General features: G+C 47.0%; 1 protein-coding gene across 6 annotated transcripts; it reads right to left on the bottom strand.

Moving 5' to 3' along the window:
* Positions 1-701: 701 nt before the first annotated feature.
* ano5a (anoctamin 5a) lies at positions 702-20,084 on the bottom strand. Of its 6 annotated transcripts, none has more exons than XM_076027271.1 (22): positions 19,920-20,084; positions 16,571-16,638; positions 16,075-16,212; positions 15,800-15,841; positions 11,697-11,804; positions 10,498-10,566; positions 10,062-10,346; positions 9,675-9,794; positions 9,452-9,567; positions 9,217-9,351; positions 9,001-9,106; positions 8,819-8,879; positions 7,902-8,053; positions 7,529-7,609; positions 6,250-6,478; positions 5,940-6,118; positions 5,748-5,845; positions 4,545-4,675; positions 4,195-4,400; positions 3,905-4,104; positions 3,670-3,775; positions 702-2,529 (listed from the first exon to the last, which is right to left on the bottom strand). In XM_076027271.1, the coding sequence occupies exons 1-22, from the start codon at positions 19,987-19,989 to the stop codon at positions 2,299-2,301; spliced, it is 2,931 nt and encodes a 976-aa protein (XP_075883386.1). In that variant the 5' UTR covers positions 19,990-20,084; the 3' UTR covers positions 702-2,298. The 6 variants fall into 6 exon arrangements, with proteins under 6 accessions (XP_075883386.1, XP_075883387.1, XP_075883388.1 ...); XM_076027272.1 differs by lacking the exon at positions 7,529-7,609 and adding an exon at positions 7,144-7,218; XM_076027273.1 differs by lacking the exon at positions 15,800-15,841.
* Positions 20,085-21,506: the final 1,422 nt, after the last annotated feature.

The raw sequence follows: 21,506 nt of genomic DNA, 5'->3' as shown, positions 1-21,506 counted from the left end.
TCCCCTTCCCTCCCTTCCCCTCTCGGCAGCAGCAGCTCCACTTCCGGTAGCCGCAAACTGCAAATCAGCTTCCCTCACTGCCACACACATCCAGCCGATAGTTAAAACCTTTTAAAATATATATATGATAGTGAACCCAGTTGTTTAAACTGTGTTTCACTCACTTCATAATCACTTGTTCGCCTTGACAACAATCGGTTTATTTCCACCACCATCAACGTCCTCACCTACCAGACCTTGTTACACAAATTGATTGATTTTATTTTTTCCCCTGTTTTTTTTCTTTTCTTTTTCTTTTTTTTTTTAAACAAAAACTTCTTCGTGGGTGGAGCGCAGTATAAAAGTCACCACACGAGGGCAGTGTTGAGAAAGAAAAGAGTCAACGATCAGCAGAAATCAGTTTTGCTATTAAACTAAATTAGAGTCGATATATAAATATCATAACCATACTTTTACATACAACACACACAAAACCGCTATCATAGGTCCTTCCTTCCTGCAACCGTCAGACTCTACAACAAGCAGTGCCCCTAGTAGACCTCAGTTTGACCACACATTCTGCACACACACACACTATAAATTGTTCATATTCTAAATTTAACTTTTAAATTGCTTATATTTTTATTTTCTTTTGTTATTTAAAGGGATCTGCTCCATTTAAATGGCTGTGGTCTGAGTCAAGAGGCAGCTCGGACGACAACTTTATTTTGGAGGTCTTTATTTATTTACCACATGTACTTCGATACAGTTCAATAAGAAAAAAGTAACATGAACAAATCAATAATATTAAACAAGAAATTGTAATCTTCAGCGTAAACTGGTAGGGAGTATAAAATAAAATGTCATTAAAAGGGGGAAAAAAAAAGACTGACAGTACTGAAAGAGATGTACATAGAAATAACAGAGATGAAAATTTAGAAGGCAACGAGAAGGCGCGAGTGTAACCGAGCGCGGGTCTCATCTACATGCATTTTCCGGCAGCGCAGCCAGTTTTAAAAACTTCAACAATGGACACTTTCACAATGATGCATAAGAAAGCGGGCCAATAAACATCCTTCATAGGACTCCACAACAACAACAAAAAAGCTACATCTTCCTCTCTCCTTCAGAGGGTCCTTCTCAACATCCGGTACAATTGAACACTGATGATCCGATAAAGCTGCTTCAAAACACTGATGACGAACATGTAGTGGCAACGGCGACAGTCAGACTGACTGGTTTTGGTAGTCGCGGTGCATTAAGTGCTTAGTGCAAAGTTAAAACTAAAAACAGAACCTTTTTTTTTTCGTCTGCATGTAGCCGAGGAGTCCACGGGCTGATGGAGCCGTGCCGCTCTGTCGGTCTGTCAGCGGCCGCGATATGCTAGTGAACAGAGGCAGGCGACGAAAAGGGAACCTTTCCCTCGCCACCAGAAACACGGCCCACTGTCAACGGGCACCAGCTGCTACTAAGGCAGAAACTAGCGAGTGCGATCAGCCCTTCGGTCACAGTGAACAGTAACGGATTTGCATATTCAAAAAAGAAAAAGAAAAAGAGAACTTCATGTGTTAAATTTTAACCCGGAGAAATGTGACGATGTTTAACGATGCTGAGAAAAAAATCTCACATTTTTTTTTGCTGTAAAAGTAAAAACAAAAACTCTACAACAAAACTAAAGTTTTTGAAACTAGAGTCCGTCATACTGCCGTGCAGAACAAACATTAATGTCTTTGTATCAACTCTTAGAACCTTTTATAAGTCTCGTACGTATATATATTAAGGCTATTAGTCTTTGTTTTTGCTCTTAGTGGCACTTAGATAACCTGGTATTAAAAGAGGAATAAATTTCCCGTCTTACAGTGTTTTCCCTCGTTTTTTTTTTCGACGTACAGCAACTTGTGAATAACTTCAGCATTACGATTGCAGCAATAAATACAAAGGGACGGGGGTCAAAGCCCACGTGACCGATCATTCAGCATGCACGAAGACTTCATTCACCTGTGTGTGTGTGTGTGTGTGTGTGTGTGTGTGTGTGTGTGTGTGTGTGTGTGTGTGTGTGTGCACGCATTCGCCGTCAGCAGATAGAGAGAAGAGAGATGGACGTCGGTGGCTCCTAAATAAATGCTGCGAGTGCACGTGGGGATACAGGATGCGACACAAACAACGAGACAAACACCGAGCGATGCTGTGTGTGATTGTAGACGAGCGAGAGGGGGCGGGGGGTCAGGGGGGGGCATGGGCGTACGTCACAGAGTCCTTCTTCCATCACGTCCAGCTGATGGAGCAGCGTGCGGACCGGACCGGACCAGACCGGCCCGGCTAGAGGCACTCGGACAGCACCTCGTGCTTGGCCAGAGAGGGGTAGATGTCGTGCGAGCACGTGCACTCCTCCCGGCCGTTCTGGCTGAGCTGGATCCTCAGCTTCTCCACCTCGTAGTTGTGGAGGTACTCCTGCACCAGGTAGCGCTCCCTCTTCACCCGAGCCCTGACGTCCGAGGGAACGTCGGGGATCATCCAGGCCACGAAGAACTTCACCATGAAGACGACGTGCTGGCAGGAGAGGGGACACAACGCGTTGTGAGAAAGTAATTCCCTCTTGCTGGGTTTAACATCACAGCGTTTTTAAAGGGGATTTTGGACGAGCGTGCAAGAACAGGTGAATAGAAATGGCAAAATAAAAACATATCCAAAACGTCTCCAGTTTCTAACCTTGCTTAAGACAGTCCTGCTATGGTATATTGATGTGAGTCATGCTTGTGCTGAACAGTTGACAATCTTTGCAGGCTAACTAAGGCTGCGTTCAGACTGCAGGCAATCTGATTCAAATCAGATTCCTTCTTTTTTAGCGCTGACTGTCCACACTGCTTTTAGCAAGTGTCCAAATGGGATGTGGTTCTGTTCACACTGGGCCACATTATTGACCCATCTGACAGGCTGCTGTAGCAACGATGTGGGAGCGGAGGCGTCGTCCAGCGTAGCGTGTAGTGTGTGACGTCATATCATTGCAACAGCGGCACTTGTTGCGCTACATGGCCTGGAGCTTGGCTTGAATGGAGCTACAGTATCTCCCCACACACTGATGAGCCAATGAGTTTCCTCCTCTGTCCAGGCACTGCTGTTTCCTACTGCTTCTGTCTGCTCCATTACGTTCCAGCTCCGCACCTGGAATGGTGCCCTCTGGTCTGGAGCATTGGCTCTTGTGTTGCGTAGAGTGACGTCACGAACAGTCAAAACCCACTGGTGTGTTTGGAGCTGTTCACACTGAGACGCATCTGTCCAAATGCCATTAGAAACTACGTCCTGAAGGTGGTTTCAATCTGTTTTGCAAAATCGGATTTCATGTGATTTGTGACTGTTCATACTGCAAAAGAGCCATCCGGGTTCAATCTGGATGGGCTAAAAATTGGATTTTGGCAGGCAGTCTGCACTGCTACCTTCGTCAACGGTGCCTGTATCCACGTTATAATGAGTGGTTCAAGGGTGGAATAGGAATTTTCCCAGGAACTGTCCCTTTAAGATCCTGACGTACTATGACCAAGTGGTGCAGTGGACCTGACGTGCTGCCTGAATCACCTTCTATTGACAAACCAGCATCATCAAACCCTTTTTTTCTCATTTACACAGGGCTAGGGAATCGGCTTTCAATAACAGCAGCTGGAGCAAGTGGGAGATGTGCTGCCAGGTCTTTACCTCCATGATAATGATGAAGGCCAGCTTGGCAGCCAGTATGTGCCAGAACTGCATGGTGTGGAAGTACTGCTTCTCGTGGCCAGGAGGGTAGCGGTAGTCACGGTATCTGCAGAGGAGGCGCAATTGTCATTTTTTTTTTTTTTTATTTTCAGTCTCTAGTGTAAAGAAAAAACAAAAACATCTGTACGTGTGTGGATGGAACATATTGGAAGACTGCGCGCTACACGACACCCACCTGCAGGTAGTGATGGTGCTATTGAACCAGAAGGGGCTCTCTCCATCCTCGGGCCTGTTTTCCGGCTTGAACGCAGAGATGTTGAACACAGACAGGCTGTTGTCGATGTAGCCTTTCATGTTCATCTCCCCTTGCGGCTGGTAGGCATACATGTAGACCAGCCGAGGGATCATGTCAGAGGTGAAGGCCACGATGAACGCCTGGGGAGTTGGAGAGTGAGAGTTGGAGAGTGAGAGAGAGCCTCCAGACAAGAAACACTGAGCGGGCTGCTGGATTATTTCTGCACACACGTTGGTGACCACAGAGAGGACGGCCATCCCGTTGAGGATCTCCTGCCAGGCGCCGATGCTGCGAGCCTTGGACGCCACGGGCCGTCTGAACTGAGTGGTGAGCTTCCAGGAGTCCACTCTGACCTCGATGATGTTGTTGATGAGGGCCAGCAGCGGCGCCAGCGGGAAGGAGGCCACGAACAGCGTGATGAAGCCAAACTGGATCACTGTGAGGCAGAGGGACGATTCAATCAGACACACACATGCCTAGAAATTCAATACTGGTCTTCTGAAAAGAGTCCTGCTGCGGCCAAGCATTTCTTTCGCTCCCCGGCGGCTGCACTCGTCTGTCTTCTAATTCAGGTTCTCACCCATTTCCAGGTACTCCTCGAAGAGGCCCAGCTGCCCAAAGCTCTGCAGGTCGTTGTCCTGCTCCCAGCGGCTGTACAGACTCTCTGGGTGGCTCCGAGCCTTCCTGCTGCCCCACCAGTTCATCAGCCACCTGTACGGCCACAAGGGGGCAATAGAGAGGCAACTAAATTCGTTATTCTGAGAGATTATTCATACAGCATTAATTGCTCCCATTCTCTTTCAAAAATCTTGTTTTCCACAATAAAAACAGAAGCTCCCGCAGGCAGTTCAGCTCTCTGTCTCTTTCATAATAATGCTTCAGTTTCAGTCGACAACCTGCTCCTTAAAAGAAGAGAAGCATTCTGGATTTTTCCATTACAGACATTGTTCTCAAAGGGACTAAATGATGAATTGTGTTTGAATGTAATGTTGTAGTTTTTTGTCTGGTTTATAGTATTTTGTATGTGTTGTATGCAGAGAAGATCAGACATGCGCAGATTTACTTTTTGCCGTCTATCCATCTGCTCTGGTTGGGATCTCCTGGGGTTGATGGAAAGGCTGGAAAACACCTTTTCCTGCTTCAGCCTTTGATTGTGGTCTTGATAATTGTCTTGATAATTGTCTAATATATTCACTGTTTTTAACAAATCTAAATATTTTTATCTCAGATTCTGACAATGGGTATTCCCCTCTTATACAGTATATTATGTGCTGTTGTGCCCTTTAATGTACAACCATCATCCTTTATAAATTCTATCACATGATGAAAGCTTCCAGGATATAGGATGACTGAACTGTAATTTACTTATAAGTGCTCTTGTTTTTACCTGACAGGTGAGGCCCACTGGTAATGCTGAAGCCCTCCAGCCTCCTGATTGGCTAACTGCATCCACCACACAGCTATATAGATATACAGTATGTATATAGAAATGTATGCAAGTGTGCCATGTGTGATGCCATGTGTCTTTCGACCAAAAGGCTGTACTACTAATAAAGAGACAGAGAGCTGAACGGTGTGCGTGAGCTTCTGTTTTTTTCTATGATTTTTAGAAAAATCTTGTCTTAAACATCTAATATATGCACAGTTACAATGACATCTAATAGTTTCACATCTGTTAGCTTCTTTGTGAAATTATTTTTCTTTCTTGTTGACAAATACAGATTTTTTTTTCCCTTTAAAATAAATAAACCGCTGTATCGTTTCGGACAGTGAAGTTACTTACGGAACCAAAGCCTCCTGGATGTTGCCCCACACCTGTTTGCCGGTCATCACAATCACCAGCTGGGTGGTGAGCTCGATCAGACAGCCGCCGGGGTCACACTGGATGAAACCAGATGGGGAGCGACGGCAGAGTTAGCGACGGGCGGCTTTTACTGAGCGAAATAAGACGACGTAGCGTTTAGGTGAGCGGCACCTCTTCGTTCCTCAGTTTGCTCCACTTGCCGAACATGTAGACGTAATCGCCGGGGTAGCCGACAAACTTGCCCTTGAAGAAGGCCACGTAGAAGCAGGAGGAGTAGTAGTTGACAAACTGGAAGAGGAACATCTTCACCGTCAGCTTGTTCTCATACTCCAGGTGGGTCTTGGGAATTTCTGTCAAATGTCACAAAGGAGGAAGAAAGTGAATTTTTAGAAAGCGGAGCAAAATGTTCTGCACTGTGGAACACAAGCTGGAGGATCGGCACGCGCACGCCCCCCCCGCCCCCCCCGGCTCTGACCCTCACCCATGTCAGTGATCCAGATGGCCACTCTCTCATACATGAGGTTGAGGATCATGATGATGACAAAGTTGATGCAGGAGGCGGTGACGGAGGTGGCCAGCTGCGGGGTGATGAAGGGGCCGACCACATGCAGGTGCGTGGTGGGGCTGTCCTTCATGATGCTGGCGAAGGCGGCGTACACCGCCAGGCGGTAGGCGATCACCCCGATGATGCAGGCAATGATCAATGAGATCTTGGAGACGGAGAACGGGGTGGGGGGAGGGGGTACAGGAGGGGAGGGGAGGAGAGGAGGGCAGAGACCACAGGGACAACTTGAAAGACAGCAGGTCACAGGTGACAAAGGTAAGAGGCGGAGCAGCGCAGCGAGTCAGGATGCAAGAGGCAAACAGAGGAAAACACGGCAGGGAGCTGAATGGAGGAGGAGGAAGAGGAGGAGCAAGTGCCAGGCTTCAGGTTTTTAAGGAAAACAAGCACACGACAGTAATAAAATTAGAGCCTCAATCACTGATGAAGTATTCTAGTTTAAAGACCTTGAATACATGCGTTTGACTGTAGTTGTGATCAAAAGAAAAGACCTGGGACTGTAAAAACAAGCAATTTTGAGTTTGTTGTGGATGCATGAAAGTTTCTCCTGCACAGACACTCGCTGACACAGATCTACAACAACATACTGCAATGTGTACAGTTCAAGCTAATAAACTGTGTAACTGTGCTTTTGTTTTTTACTGCAGTACGATCATATTGCGAGACCCCTCTGAGGACAACATCATTTTATTTTTGCAGTCGGCCTACCGAGTCATTTCCTAGTGGCCCTAATGATATTACTGCTGAAGCAGAGAGATAGAAAGACACAAAGTGTGCGCACCCAAAGTGTGTCATCCCCACGACGATGCTCACCCAAAACACGACGGTGGCTCCCGACAGACATAAACGTGCACACTTGCTTGTTACAGGTAAGTAGGGCTCCATTTCCTAGATCACAAGCAAGCAGAAGCACAGACAGCAGAGTCAGTCACCCCATGTTACACGTTCCTGAAAAGACAGGTCTGCGAGGCCGGGCTCCCTCTGGTGCTCGGCAAAGCCAGAGTGAGTTTTAGCCAATCGCGGCTCTCCTCGCTCATTCGTGCTCATCTTGCAAAACTGCCGCTCTTAGCAGACAAACTGTGCTTTTTTTTTTTTTTTTTGCCCTTCTGTCTTTCCAGAAATCTTCTTGTGCCACACCACACCGACACCTCTTCCCTCCTCGGCAGTTTGGTCATTGCACTCTAAGTGCTACTCTTACCGAGAGCACCACGGTGGCCCAGCACAGAAGCAATTTCCCCATGAGATCTGTGGGGTTGCGTTCGAGAACCCACTCCATTTCCTAGAGACGGCAGGATGTGGTCAAGACACATGTATTATGGCCACCAGTTCGCTTCGCCAGCCTGTCACTAGCGCCGCCCACACGGCCTCCGCCTCTCTTAAAACACACGTTCAGCTTTTAATGGCAATAAAGTTCTTAATGAAACGGTCGTCTTCCGCTCCTTTAAGGAGCTTTTGCTTGACGATGAGCGGCCGCTGCCGCCCGAGCGTGAAAAACGCTAGCGGGCGTTTGAGCCTGCACACACTGACAGACATCACCACATTATGTGAGGACTTCATGGGCACACAAACACCTGAGTGATGCGGTTCAACTTGCGGTTGGTGCATTTGGTCTCGTACTCCGGCCGAAGCTGCAGCTGCTGCTGCTCCTCCTCGAAGTCCACCAGGTCCCACTCGTACTCCAGCCGGGCCTGCCGCCTCTTCCAGAACTCCAGGAACAGCGTCACTGCAAAGAGCGGAGGAGCGACTTGGAGCTGTGCACTGATGTAAACACACAACACCCTCCAGCATGGCAGCACGTGAGCAGATGATCAGCAGTGAGAGGCTTTCAGCACGTAAGTGCATCTTTAAACATTATACCCAGACACAGATCTATGTTTCTTCAGATATAGAATATCTCGCCCTCTGTTTACAACCTCCAGCTCCAGCTTTTTAAACAGCAGAAGGAGAAAAAAACAAAGGGGCCACTAGGCGTCTGATGGAAAAATTTCTAACTTGTTTGGAATGCCAAGCAGGCTGCCTCAACCTTCAGATTCCTCCGTCCTCCCACTCAAGGCAGAAGGTACCGAGCTTATATTTACTGCAACAAGGTATAAATACTGCCGATCTCCTCACCCACTACCTTGCGTTGTGTGAGATCTTTTTGCATTGCTGATTAAAGAGTCAACATTGTCTCTGTGTGGAGTGGTGAGTTTTTCTCCCACAGGGACACACTGTTGCCACTGACCTTCAAGGTGTCAGAGTGACACTTGAACTGATCACAAAGAACTGATTTCCATAATTTTGAGATCCATTTTTTTTTTTTTTTAATTGTGGCATCAAACAAACGAAGGATGTGGAATTCATTGACAGAAAACCGTTAGAGAAGTTTTTATATCATGTGGGACCTTTGCTGCACAAGTTATCCAGTCTCCACTAGGGGGAGCACTGGGTTACAACGCTAAAAAAAAAAATTAAAAAAATGCAGAGCTGGACAAACTCTCATACTCACCCCAGATCCCCATAAATATGGCGAAAAACACAGTTCCCACATTGTCAAACAGGTGTGATTGCTGAGGAAGAAACATGACAAACGAACAGTCAGACGCGTGTGGATTAAAAAAAACACAACCACCCTTTAAACACAGCACGTCGTGGGCAGATAGTGACTCATGCAGGGTCGCCGTGCCTCACCCAGGAGGAGTTGCACGTTGCATTGAGTTTCCAGTAACCGCACTTCTTGTCACACAGCGGACACATGACGATGTTCCCTCCAATCGACTGGTTGCAGATTTCCTTGCTGCAGGGCGAAAGACAGGAGTTGATGATAACGATAATGATGGTAATAAAACACCACATTTTAATGCAAAACAGGCCATAAAGGAGATTGTGTTGTGTGAAAAAAATCACCTCCAGTCGTTGTCATCGTACGTGAGGAAGCCGTAGACGAAGCAAAGACTGCCGACTATGGCAGCAAAGAACAGCATCTCGGTGTAGAAGCCCAGCCACGCAAAATAAATACCGATCTTCTCCCCATAGTACTTCCTGTCAGAACGAAACAAAGCGGCAGCGGTAAACTCGTCTGTTGCCGGAGCAGTTTTGAGCCGACGTCCAGTGAGCTGCGACGGCGCCGATCCTGTGGTACCTGACGAGGTTGAGCGGCTGCTCCTTGAAGAAACAGGAGAACTTGGCCCAGTGATTGTAGAGATTGTACCGTTCGCTTTCGCAGTTTGGGTCCCGCGATCGCGTCCAGTACCTGCACTGCACACGGACACACGGCACAGAGCCAGTTACGCACACGGTCGACACATTAAGGTATAGTCCTCTCGGGAAAATTTGCTGAAAGAAGTTGTGCGAGCGACGCTCACGTCGTGCAGCGGGAAGGCGGCGGTGTAGGTGCCGTTGTTCTGCAGCCTCTTGATTCCTTTCTTGTCCTTGTCGACACATTCGTCTCTGAAGTAGGAGCAGCGGGACAGGATGTAAAAGACCTGGACAGCAAGACAACAAAGACGTGTTCAATTGTTGAGAGAAATTACATGAAGCTGTTTATGCTTGAAGCAGCAGTTTAAAATACTGTTTTGATGCATTTTATTCTTTTACAGAGAATAAAACATTTAAAGTCAAGTCAAGTCAATTCAAGAATTCCAAGGGTCAAAGAGCCTGAGGCACAGAACAGTTTGCACTAAGTGACACTGGAATGTTCCATGAGAGAGAAAGAAAACAAGATAAGAAAGTCATGAGCGAAGCGTCCTTACTATCCTGTTCCTGACGGAGGGGGGGAAGAAGGTCTCGGGGTCGTCGATGAGGAAGAAGTCCGACTTGCTCTTGTCGAAGGGGGCCGTGAAGTAGTCGGGCTCGGGGTGCATGACCTGCTCGGGCAGCCGGAAGGGCGTGGACAGCCAGTGCATGGGCATCTCGCTGTTGTCCGGGATGTCGTTGATCTTGAAGGGGACCTTGATCTTCAGCACGTCGGCGTAGGTGGCCAACACCTCCCACGGCGCGTGGATCTTCACGAAGTAGGTCTTCCCGTCCTCCGACTCCTGGCGCCGTGACACAAGGTGCCGAAAGTCAGCTCAATGCAAATGCAGCTTGTTTTTTCTTTTTTCTTTTCACAGGCTAAAGACATTTTCCAGAAAGTAAAAAATGGTGAACGCATGAGTGATAATCACATGAGGAGCTTAACGCTCTTACAGATTTATCTTCTGTCTCCAGCTCCAGGCCAACTTTCTCCAGGTTGGCCTCATAGATTTTCCTCCTCTCCTGACAAAGAAAGCAGAAGACAAACAATTCAATGTGTTGTTCCAACTTAAACGCAACTCTTTTCATAACGTGACAGCAAAGTTGAGATAAACCAGTGTTTAAAAATTTGACTTAATTGGTCTAATAAAAAAACACCTTATAATTATAATACATAATCCATTGATACGTGCTTTAAAAGGAATGTGAGCCTATTTTCCAGCCTCAATTCCTCCCAGGAATTCAGCTTTGTGTGCAGGCCCAGGTTTGACACTGACTGAGTTGAAATAAATTGAGAGACTATATTGTGACCATTCAGCTAAAAAAGTGTCATTTTATAATATTTTTCTCGGTTGGGGTTTTCAATGTAAAAAAATGTGCCGTGGCTCAAAAAGGTTAAAAAGCACCGAGGTGAATAACAACATAACCAAGAAACAGAAATTGATTAAGAATGAATATTGACGCGTTTTCTCAATTCTCTGCTTGTGTTTAAAGTCATAACAATGAATACAATGTTCAACAGTAGCACACTGGTAAAGAATATCACATGAGTAAAGTTTAGTATGAAAAGAAAAAGTTGCTCTTTGCTGTTTGTTGTCAAGACATCACACAGGAAGTGGATTCTCGCCCCTCCTCACAGTTCCTTAAACGGTGGGAAGATGAGTAAGTCCCTGAGCAGGCCACAAGTCTGAGTGTTGACTCACTCACGAGGGAGGCCGCGGCAGAGTGAGAGCTAGCACGCAGACGCGAGGGTCGCTGGTTCACACTCGCAGTCTCGCTCACTCCTCCACGGCTGGCCAGAGAGGCTCGTGACGACAGAGACAGGAGGAGGGGGGCCGACAACGCAGGCCAGGGCGGAACTCAGCCAGAGACACTGAGCCCATCTCAGCCACTGACCTCCCCAGGAAGATCAGTCACACAGAGCATAATTGTTTACATGACCTCATTCTTATTATTACACCAGCGACTTCAGATGTGCCACCAGCACCCACTGTGAACTGTGAGGACAGGAGGATGACTGAGAAATGAGAGCCTGGTTTGAGGATTTGCAGGTTTTTAAGGTGTGAAGCACACAACAGGAAAAACTTTTGGAACCCATTTAAAAAAAAAAAAAGAAAAGAAAAAGGGCAGGTAATGCGTTGACCGTTTCTTACCTGTTTCCTTTCACCATCTTTGTCGTCAACGTACGACAGCACAAAGTCGATCCTGCGGCGTCCGTCTCGGAAGTACACCGAGTCTTTGCTGTGCTGCTGTTTGTCGATCTGTAACCAGAGCAGAAACGCAATTGCGGGATTTAACGCACACACGCGCACACGCACAAAGTTAGGGCATCAGCAGCAAGTCTGTGGATGCGTTCAGCACAGCAGACGAGACAATCCCACTACAGTCTGTGTCAGAGCAAACACATGGCCTTGCACAACAACGTCACGCCAGACGAGCCTACAACAGCAAAAAAAACAATCAGGGTCGTACTGCAAACAGCATGCTGAGCAAAGGACTGCAGTGACTCTGATTTGTTGTGTTGCTTTTGCCTACTTTACATGACAAACAAAGAAGAAGTAGAGATTTGAATCAAGCCACCTACACACTCCACACACACCAGTCCCTCACCGACAACCTGCAGCCAAACCAGGCCTCACAGGCCAACGTGGCTTTTTTTCTCTCCACATGCTCACGGTGTTTGTGTTCCTCCAGCTAACGCTAGTCCCCCCTCAGTGGCTGCTGGCTCTGCAGCTACTTGGCTGAACGCAGCAAGGAAGGGGGCAGGGAGGCAGGCCTGTTTGCTGCTAGCATCTCGGCTTCAGCTGCTCACAAAGCTAAAAATAGCCTCGCACCATGAGCCTGTGTCACCGCGAGACTGTGGACAATCCGGAGATCTCCAGCTCTTTTAGCATCACACACACACACACACACACACACACACACACACACACACACACACACACACACACACACACACACACACACACACACACACACACACAGCGTCCAAACTTGAAGGTCCGCCTGCCCCTCTCACCGTGTGTGTAGGATGGGGGAGGTGGGAAAGAAGAGCACATTACCTCCATGTCTCACTGCCTCTGTGGAGACGCATCAGAGAAACAGCCGGCTTGCTTCATGGATCAATAAAGCTTTTTTTTTTTTTTTTTCTCTCTCTCTCTCCAGGGGGAGCCATTCAGCAGAAAGCACTGCTCCTTCTCACTCGCCCTCTCCCTCTCCCTCTCCCTCTGATCCACCCCCTTCCCCACTCACAGCCAGAGGAGCTCCATCCACCCTGACCAAGCCCCCGCCCCCGCCCGCTCAACCATCCACAGAAGGCAGGAGAAGAGACACAGGAGGAGACTCCTAGAGATGACATCAGCAGCAGGGTGGAGATACTGGGGTGGGGGTGGGGTGGGGACCGTGGCTACTGCCTGCTAGCTGCTCGCTAATGTGAACAGAGCACCAGGCCAGGGAGGCGGAAGGGGAAGGCGGAGCTGCTGTGGAGCACAGAGCAGGACATCGCTGCCCTCGACCCATGTTTAAGCATTGACAAGACAGACGTGGAAGTTCCAAAGAACACAAAATTATAAATGCATCACATGCAAAGAGCTGCCAGGAGATGAAAGAGTGAGTCGGTATTGTTTGGTGCGACTCCACATCTTTCAAACCAATCAATAAAACAACAGACCTCCATAAAAAACAAAGGCCGCGTCAATGAGACACTTTTCCCACCATTTATCGCCGAGGCTCTCAAACCAAAGGTCATTTTGTGATGATACAATATTGAAGCGATGGAGCTGAATCTGCAGTAGCAGAAAACCTTTCATTTCTACTGACGGCAACTCCCTTACACGCCACATAAAATTATCCTCAGTCACAGCTGGGTCTGCCGCCCTCTCCCTGTTCCTCCCTGTCCTTCGAACTTTAAACATTTACATGTACTGGGTTCAACCCACTTGACGGTGTCCTTGACCCAAATTACACATACATTCTGAACCACGCTGACCGAGCCGGGCTGCTCCTTCTTCTTTTACTGGAAGGCTTCTGCGGCAGTTGCTCTGTAATTTAGCCTGATTATAGATCGGCCGTATGGAATCGGTGTATCTGCTAGGACCTGCCTCTGCTATACATTCAGCCAGCTGCCCGTAACTACTGGGTGTTCTGACACATGTACGTCTTTCATCTTCATTTGATGGGAGGCCAGATGTAGAACATGAGTTGGGACGACCATGTGGCCCGCAACATGGTATTATGGTAAATATTAATTACAAGGCATGGTCACTTTTTCAACATTTACTTTAAGTGTATCGTCGTCAAGTGATCTGTCTGCACTCAGTCACACTTATCTCTTGTTTCATTTTGAGCCCCGAAGTCAATGAATCTTACACCAGACTTTGAATAATGGTGTTCTTGAATAATGGTGTTTTTAAGAGTTTTGTCTTTGTTAAAGAAACACACCAAATTTCAGCCAATTTTTTTAAATGATATCTTTCACGTTAATAGAATAAATCCATCCATCCATTTTCTATACCAGCTTCTTCCTGAGCTCAGGGTCACGGGGGTCTGTTGGAGTCGATACCAGCTGTCATAGGGCGAAGGCAGGGTGACACCCTGGACAAGTCACTAGCTCATCACAGAGTCTAATAGAAAATCACGAAACGCAAACATTGTCACGTTCTGGATATTTCCTGTTTTATTTTGAAATCTGTTTATTGTGTTGTCGCCGTCTTTAGTTTTACTTCCTGTGCTTACTCCTTCATTTCTGTCAGCTGTGACTCCTTTTCAGCCCTGCCCTTGATTGTTCTCACCTGTTCCCCTGCCCCAGGATATAAATACTCATTAGTCCCTCTTTGTCTTTGTTGGATCATTGTTTTTTGTCTGCAGTTCCTGTTCTTGACATATTGTTCAGTTGTGGTCAGAACTGTTGTTCTTGTTTTTCCCTTCGTTACTTGTGATTACAACTTTCTTTTGTACCGCCTCGTCTTTTTTTTTTGTTGTTAAGTCTGCCGGTGTGTTTTTGTTAATAGTGTCCCTCACAGACACCCTTAGTTTAGTTTTGTTCATAGTTTACCATAGTAAACCTTTTTGTCTGCAAAACCTGAGTGGTCCGCATTTGGGTCCAGCCCCCTGCGCGTCCATCTTGACAGACATCAAGCTACTCTGACAACAGACTCTAAACACAGGTCCAATTGTTCGTTCTTACACAAACACATTTTCAACAATATTTCTGAAGCTGTTCTTAAAACCTGGATGAAGATTTTCTTTTTTTAAAAACAGGAATGTTGAAGCCTCTATTCTTTCAAACGGGTACATCTTTACCATCACAAACAGCAGGAAGCTGTGCATCCAAACCATCTCTCTCACATCGTCTGTGGACTGGATGTGAACTAGCAATTCAATTAAAGTTAGAGCTTGAGCCCAAACTTCTGGAGTCTGACATGGACTTCAGAGATTGCAGATAAACTGATGCAGCCCCATCTAAGGAGGAGGACTGGACTTTGTTTCCACTCCTCATTACAGGGGTAATTTATAGACGAGCTGCTGCTGCTGCTGCCTCCCCGCCTCCAACACTGTTTGATCTGATCCTCCTCTTCTGCAGAGTCACAGCCTTCAGTTCACTGCAGGGATTTTTTAATCACTGCTGAGAAGCGTCATGGTTTCACTTTTCAATAAAAATGTGGAGAGACCATGCTGTAGGGGATTCAAGGAAAGTCCACAGCATCGTCATGTGACTCACCACAGCAGAGGCCCGTCCTGTCATAAGTGCAGGGCAGGGTCATGATTACAGTTTAGGTTGTGCACTTTTAGCGCACCAGCTCAAGCATAAATCAGACTTTCACTTAAAAAAAAAATAGAAAAAGAAATGTGTGTGTGTCCGTGCATGCGTGTAAGTGTGAGCTTTCTAATGATGCAGGTGCACCATCAGGGTGTTTTTGCCTCCAGTGAGGCAGACAATCATCAAAGGTGACAAGAAACCAAGTGAACGGCTCTTTTTCCATGTAGGAAACTCCCATGATGCACCAACACCACACTCGCAACAGCAATTCTCCAGCAATCTCTGCAAAACAAAAACATGCTCGCCAGAAACCAGCAGCAGCAGCAGCAGCAGCCTTCTACCAACTGACGCCTATTGATTTGGTCTCGGATATCAGAGCTTTATTCGGACAAAATCCACACTGCCTCAGAGAGGGAAAACAACGAGGGTGGCAGCAGGTGGGACAGACATAGGACATGGAGCAGCATCACACCACAAGCCTGTTTTACCGTGCCATACCCTGGAACGATACTTCAGGAACAGCGTCCGCTTTCTCGCCAGCTGTGGAGGAACCGGACAGAGTGGTGAGGGACGGGCCGGCAACACGGTGCAAACCGAGAGCAGACAGCTCTCACTGCAGTCTAAAGTGCTTTCACAGATGTTGATCAATCAGTCTGTTATACAAGTCAAGCATGGTAGCACCCAGCTGCAGAGGCAGATCTGGGTCCAAGTGGCAGCCACACCCACACGCAGCCGGACCAGCATGCACCTGTGGTCCTCGGCAGGTGTCTTACCCCTGTCAAGGAGTCAATGTGCTCTAAGGTGAGAGCCTCGCGACGTGGGCTGTCGCTGTGGAGGGAGGAGGCCAGCGAGGCCAGGCTGCCGCACAGAGACTCGCAGGTGTCCACCCACACCCCGGGTGTGACAGGAGTCTTTGGGCGGCATGCGAATGAGGGGGGAGGAGTACAGACGGGTTATAAAAATGAAAGCGTGAAAACATTACATGCTGGCTAAGCTTATCTGAATTAAGTAGAACCTAAAGGTAAGATGGAGGTGGGCCTGTGATACCGTCCAATATATATATATATAGTTTTTTAACTTTCATGGGAAAGTACATGCAAACAGTTTGCAGAAGGGGAAAAAAGAAGGAAAGATGTGAAAATACTTTGAAAAAAAAAACAAACTCAAAGAAGGTCATTACTGCACACAGAGTGTTCACAGTGGAAATGTTTACAGAGAGGCGACTTAAAGGTGCAGTGGGAATGAGAAGGCGGTGCGTTTGTGGTTTACCTCTGGCCGTCCCTGCTGGGCAGATCTCGGGTCTGATGAGGCATCGTTGTTGTAGCCATTTAAATCCTCTGCAATACACAAAGAAATGTGCAGGAATTACAGTGAGGGTAACGTTAGAAATCACCATATTGTGCAAAATCCCCTTGACCAGTGTTCTCTGACAAAACATATCCGTCTACAGCCTGTCGATGACGCCCACTCCTCCTGCTTGACTCACTTGTCTGTAACAGTCTGTGCTAGAACACACAGTTTTGTGACACCACACAAGTCAGTGGCCACACTGACCTCATTTCAGTCTTTTAGGCCCACCAACAATTTATATATTGGAGTCCATGTTGTAACATGACAGGGCTGTACAGTACGACAGTTTTCGTCACTTTTGCGAATACAAATCATCCTGTGTGTCCACTGGCACATGTTGTAGTTCTATACGTATACTGTCCATCTCAATTCAACTATTTAAGGAACTACGTTTCCTGGTATAAATTAATTTCCCAATAAACATGTTAACTAACTGTCCACCTGGGGGTGCTACTAAATTTTTCTTTGTGCTACTAACATTTTTAATTTGCTAGCACTACTGCTACCACTTAAAAAAAAATAAGCGTACAGTCCTGTGGGACCTTGATGACTGTTGCTTTGCTTTACCAACAGCACCAAGGCTGTTTTTCTCCTTCAGGACTTTTTGTGCCAGTCAGGTTAGATTTTTGTCACAGGCAAAACTGACTGACAACAGCGTTGCGACCTATATTTGTGCAGCAGGTTGTGGTGACGCCGCCGCTAGCAGAGCAGCAGCCTGACTCAGACAGTACAGGAATAAACATGGCCGTGTTGCTGCGCTGCAATCCTACAAGTGCTTAAGTCAGAGAGAGAAAAAGGTAAACCCCCCCCCCCTCCCCCCCCGCCCGAGGGCAGAAGTGAAAGCTGCCGCCGCAACGGCGCACTGTTTGAACTACGATGACATTCTTTTTTTCACCACCTGTAACACCTTTCCAGGGTATAATCTGAGAGAAAACATGCCCATGCCGATGACAAACATCATGCGCAGCTGTTCCAACAACCGACTCCAAAAAACATGTAAAAGGAGGGCTGGAGCCCTGGGGTTTGAAATAGAAACGCAGCCATGATAATTGATGGTCCCCTGGAGGTTATATTTAGTCTGGACTCGACAGAGAAATGTGCCTACACAGCCCCTGAAACAAGCATTCGAACCTCAGCCTTTCGGAGATTTGTTAGCTTGACCATCTGTATGCCACTTACAGTATGGATTATGGTTGAACTAGAGTGGATTACATTATTACTAACTATAACTCCGTGTGGTGCAGCGTTTTGCTTTATTTTGATTAAAACAAAAACAAAAACAAAAACAAAAAACATTTCTTTCATGCAATACAAGTGATGGTGAAATTATATGAACCTTTTGATCTGTGCAAGTCCACAATGACAAGGAAGTGATTACTGCTACGAGCGGTGACTTTAGCAAAGATACTCATCTTGATTGCTTCCTTGTTTGTTTTTTTGAACAGATGCCCAACTTTCCTGCAAAAGCAGAGCATGTGTCTGAACAGTTGGACATCAGAGCATTAGAGCGGTCGTTATTATCCGGTCAGCAATGCCAAGAGACTTTTCCACCACTCAGCTAAAGAGGCCTTCACAGTTATGGCTTTGTTGAGGGGAGAGCAGCTGATCACAGAGGAAATGCCACAAGGCCCCTTCTGTCTGTCGTGTTTCTCCACGGCCCAGTCGACACAGTGACTCACATACAGGGACACAAAGAGAGTTGCCGCTGCTGCGCTAACAGTAACAGGCCCAGGCTTAACAAACAGGGATGACATACACACCACTTCCTTAATACAGTTAATCCTCTTTAACGTGCACGTCTTTCATTTGGCGCAAGTGTTGTTTTGTTTTTTTCCAGTGATACCACGCGTGCCTTCCAGCAGCCTTGTTTCCCACTGACATATACAGCACTACTCACAGAGAGGTAGGTCTGAGAACCACATGTATCTGCTTTAAAAAGGCCAGTTGAACATGCACATAAACCAGAACCGCAGTAAGCAGTGAGACCGGGTTCTAGTGCAACTGTGGAAGGCAGGCGAAACAAAGGTCGAGCACCAAACTCAGAAATCCCCGGATGCAGCGTGGCTAAAAGAGTTTACAGTAAGCAACCAGTCTGCCATAATATTGTCATTCAATCAAGCATAACATCTAAAGCTTCAGGGGTGGGAGGGGGGGGGTGGGGGGTTCAGTCATGTTTCCATTAGTTTACACCTGAGAATGCGATGCCTGGACGTTCCAAGAATGTTCAAAAAAATAAAGGGAACGCAATTAAGAAGGTTTGTAAGCTAACCTCTCCCTATTTGAATGAAAGTTGAAGAGACGAGATCACAGTCTGAACCACCATAAACACATCAGCCACACTGCTCAACTTGCTTCTATGAAGAAGAAGGAGAGGAGGAAGAAGAAATTATAGTTTAAAAAAAGAAAAAAAGAAAGTGCGATGCTGCTGAGATTTTTGGAGCCGTGGTTGTGATGTAATCAACCCACAGTTGCCACTGTTAGCCAATAACCACAGAATACCAAGGCAACGCTATCTGCAGTTCACAAACCCCTGGTCATCGCTGATGCTTCTTCCAACTCAAATAAGTTTTTATCACAATCCTCCCGCTGCTGCACATCAAACCCACCCACTTGCATATTGATTCATACAATTCTGGGATGGTGAAGAAACCCCAGCTTTAACTCTCACTCCATTCAGCAACACCATAAAAGGCTAAAAAAACGCACCGCTTGAGTCTTTGTTTAAAAGTCACATTTGGCCAAGAGCAGCCAGGGATTCGTAATATTGTGCTGCACAGTGAGCGTGTGTTTCCAGAGAGCAGGCCAGCTGTCAGAGTCACTGTTGACTTCATGGAAACAAATCCAGGCCTGCGCTGGCCATGGCATTTAAGAGGAAATAAGGACCGTGAGTCTTACTTTTTATTGTTAACTCTTGATCTTGATAACAAAAGTCATAGGAAAGAATGGAAGGATGTCCCAGCAGAATAAGTGTCCTATTATCATAATTTCAATTTCTTAAGTGAAAAAAATACAGCTATAACGTCGTAAAGTATCTTCATCTTTGTGTATGCTACTGTTTCCTTGGTGGATTTCAGTTTCCTGTCTGGAAAGAGGTTCTCCCAAGTTCTCAGTCCACGTAGTAATCCCTCCCCCACCCCCCCACCCCCTGCACCCATCCCCAGGGACGTCGCTTGTCTAGGTGACAAAAAAAGAGGGGGACTTCGTGGCCATAAAACTCCACGGCGAATTCGTAGGCTGAGATCAAAACGGGCGGAATTCACCTACTCACCGTTGTACGAGTCCGTGGGGCTCATCTCAATCAGACTATCCTGCCCACCGTTGCCCGTTATTCGGTGCATGGCGAGTCCCTCGTGTGTCTGAGCCTCGGTTAACGGTACGTGTCCTCAGCCAGACGCCCTCGGTCCCGTTTCTCTCCCTCCCGTCGGGACCGTCGTGCTTTCAGAGTGGCGCTCCCCCCCGAGAGACGCCTCGGCTGACGGAGCTTACTGGCAGGCTACCCTCCCTCACCCAAGGACCCGCCGCATCACCTCAGCCCCGAGCTGGGGGAGGGTTCGCGGGGAGGAGTGGCCTTCCGAGCCACCGAGCCAATGGTTGAAGCAGGCTGGGGGAAGCGGCCGGCTGCTGAACCGAAGTGCCTACATTTAAGGGCATGTGACACGACGCTAGCACAGTCAGTGCAGGCATTTAAGGGGAAAGTCTGAACACTCAGCGGCTGCTAGCAAGAAAGAAAAAAAAAACGCGAGGCTAACGCTAAGCGAACAGCCTGAAAACTTATGTTTGTTTTTGGAGTTGGATCAAGCTGGCTTGAACTAAATAAGTACATGCTGGCGAGAGAAACAAAGTGTTGAATAATTAACAAGGGGCACAGAAACAAACCTTGGGTGTTAAAAATGCGCTCCTGGCAAGGGTCCACACGACTTTTTGAGGACCGTCTGTCACTGTCATCATCTCGAGGACGCTACCTGAGCTTGTAGAGACGATGTCAGCCTATCAGAAATGGCCTTATTGCCGGTTGTGTCGCGAGAGCCTTTTCTGTTACTACTATTTAAACAAACTTCTTCTTTTTTTTTCTCTCTCTCCCCCATTTCACATTTCTACCCAAGTAAAGTACGCTGTGATATGCGAAAGAAAAAAAAAAGGCATCAAAATACCAAAAAAAGAAGAGAATCTCAACTTATTTTTCCGAAGAGAAGAAACTGTTAGCCACCACAATATCATTTCCGCGCATTAACACTAATGTAGTATTGTGAATTTGCAACCCAAAGGCTGTTATTCTACGTTTGGTTCAAGCATCCTAATATGTCCTTCTCTCCCCAGCTGTTCACACATATGTAGCCAATAATCGTTTCCTCAATAGTAGCAGGTCAGGAAAGGGTCCATCAGCAGTTTCCTTGCTCCTCCCTGCTCCTCCCACTGCCCTCTGCTCACTACTGGACTCCTCTGCCACATTCAAGTGGCTTCCAGAGATCTGAGCAGCTGTAATTACGTGACCCGCTGCTGCTGGGTGTGGCTGTGTGTAGAAACACAGCTGCTTATTAGAGAAGGAGGACCACTTTTCATTGAGTCGCAGTGATTCCTGGGTTCTGTTGGGTGTGCACTGTTGCCAAGTCTTCCAGGGGTAACGTAAGGGGAAGAGCACATTGGTGTTTGGCTAATAACAAGGCACATGGGGCCTCCCACTGACATGTTAGTTTTTCTTTCTGGACAGTCAAAGTGAAACGAGTACGAGAATAGAGCCACAGGTCTGTGGAAAGGCACGTAAAAACAGGGTTCGCAAAGATCAAATATAGGTCCGCCCTGTCTTTCTTTTTTTTTAATATATATATATATATATAGAGAGAGAGAGGTGAGTTTC

This window comes from Nelusetta ayraudi, unplaced genomic scaffold, assembly GCF_046127955.1.
Source record: "Nelusetta ayraudi isolate G7.1 ecotype Tasmania unplaced genomic scaffold, CSIRO-AGI_Nayr_v1 ptg000020l, whole genome shotgun sequence".
NCBI lineage: Eukaryota > Metazoa > Chordata > Actinopteri > Tetraodontiformes > Monacanthidae > Nelusetta > Nelusetta ayraudi.
The sequence above is the reverse complement of the archived record's forward strand: the minus strand, read 5'-3'. Positions and strand labels throughout refer to the sequence as shown.

Excerpts from the sequence above, each read along its gene's own strand:
- ano5a (XM_076027271.1), bottom strand. The coding sequence starts at position 19,989 with ATGCACCGAATAACGGGCAACGGTGGGCAGGATAGTCTGATTGAGATG. Across the intron at positions 9,568-9,674 it reads CCGCCTTCCCGCTGCACGAC|TGCAGGTACTGGACGCGATC; the intron begins GTGAGCGTCGCT and ends GTCCGTGTGCAG. Across the intron at positions 4,105-4,194 it reads TCCTCTCTGTGGTCACCAAC|GCGTTCATCGTGGCCTTCAC; the intron begins GTGTGTGCAGAA and ends CCAACTCCCCAG.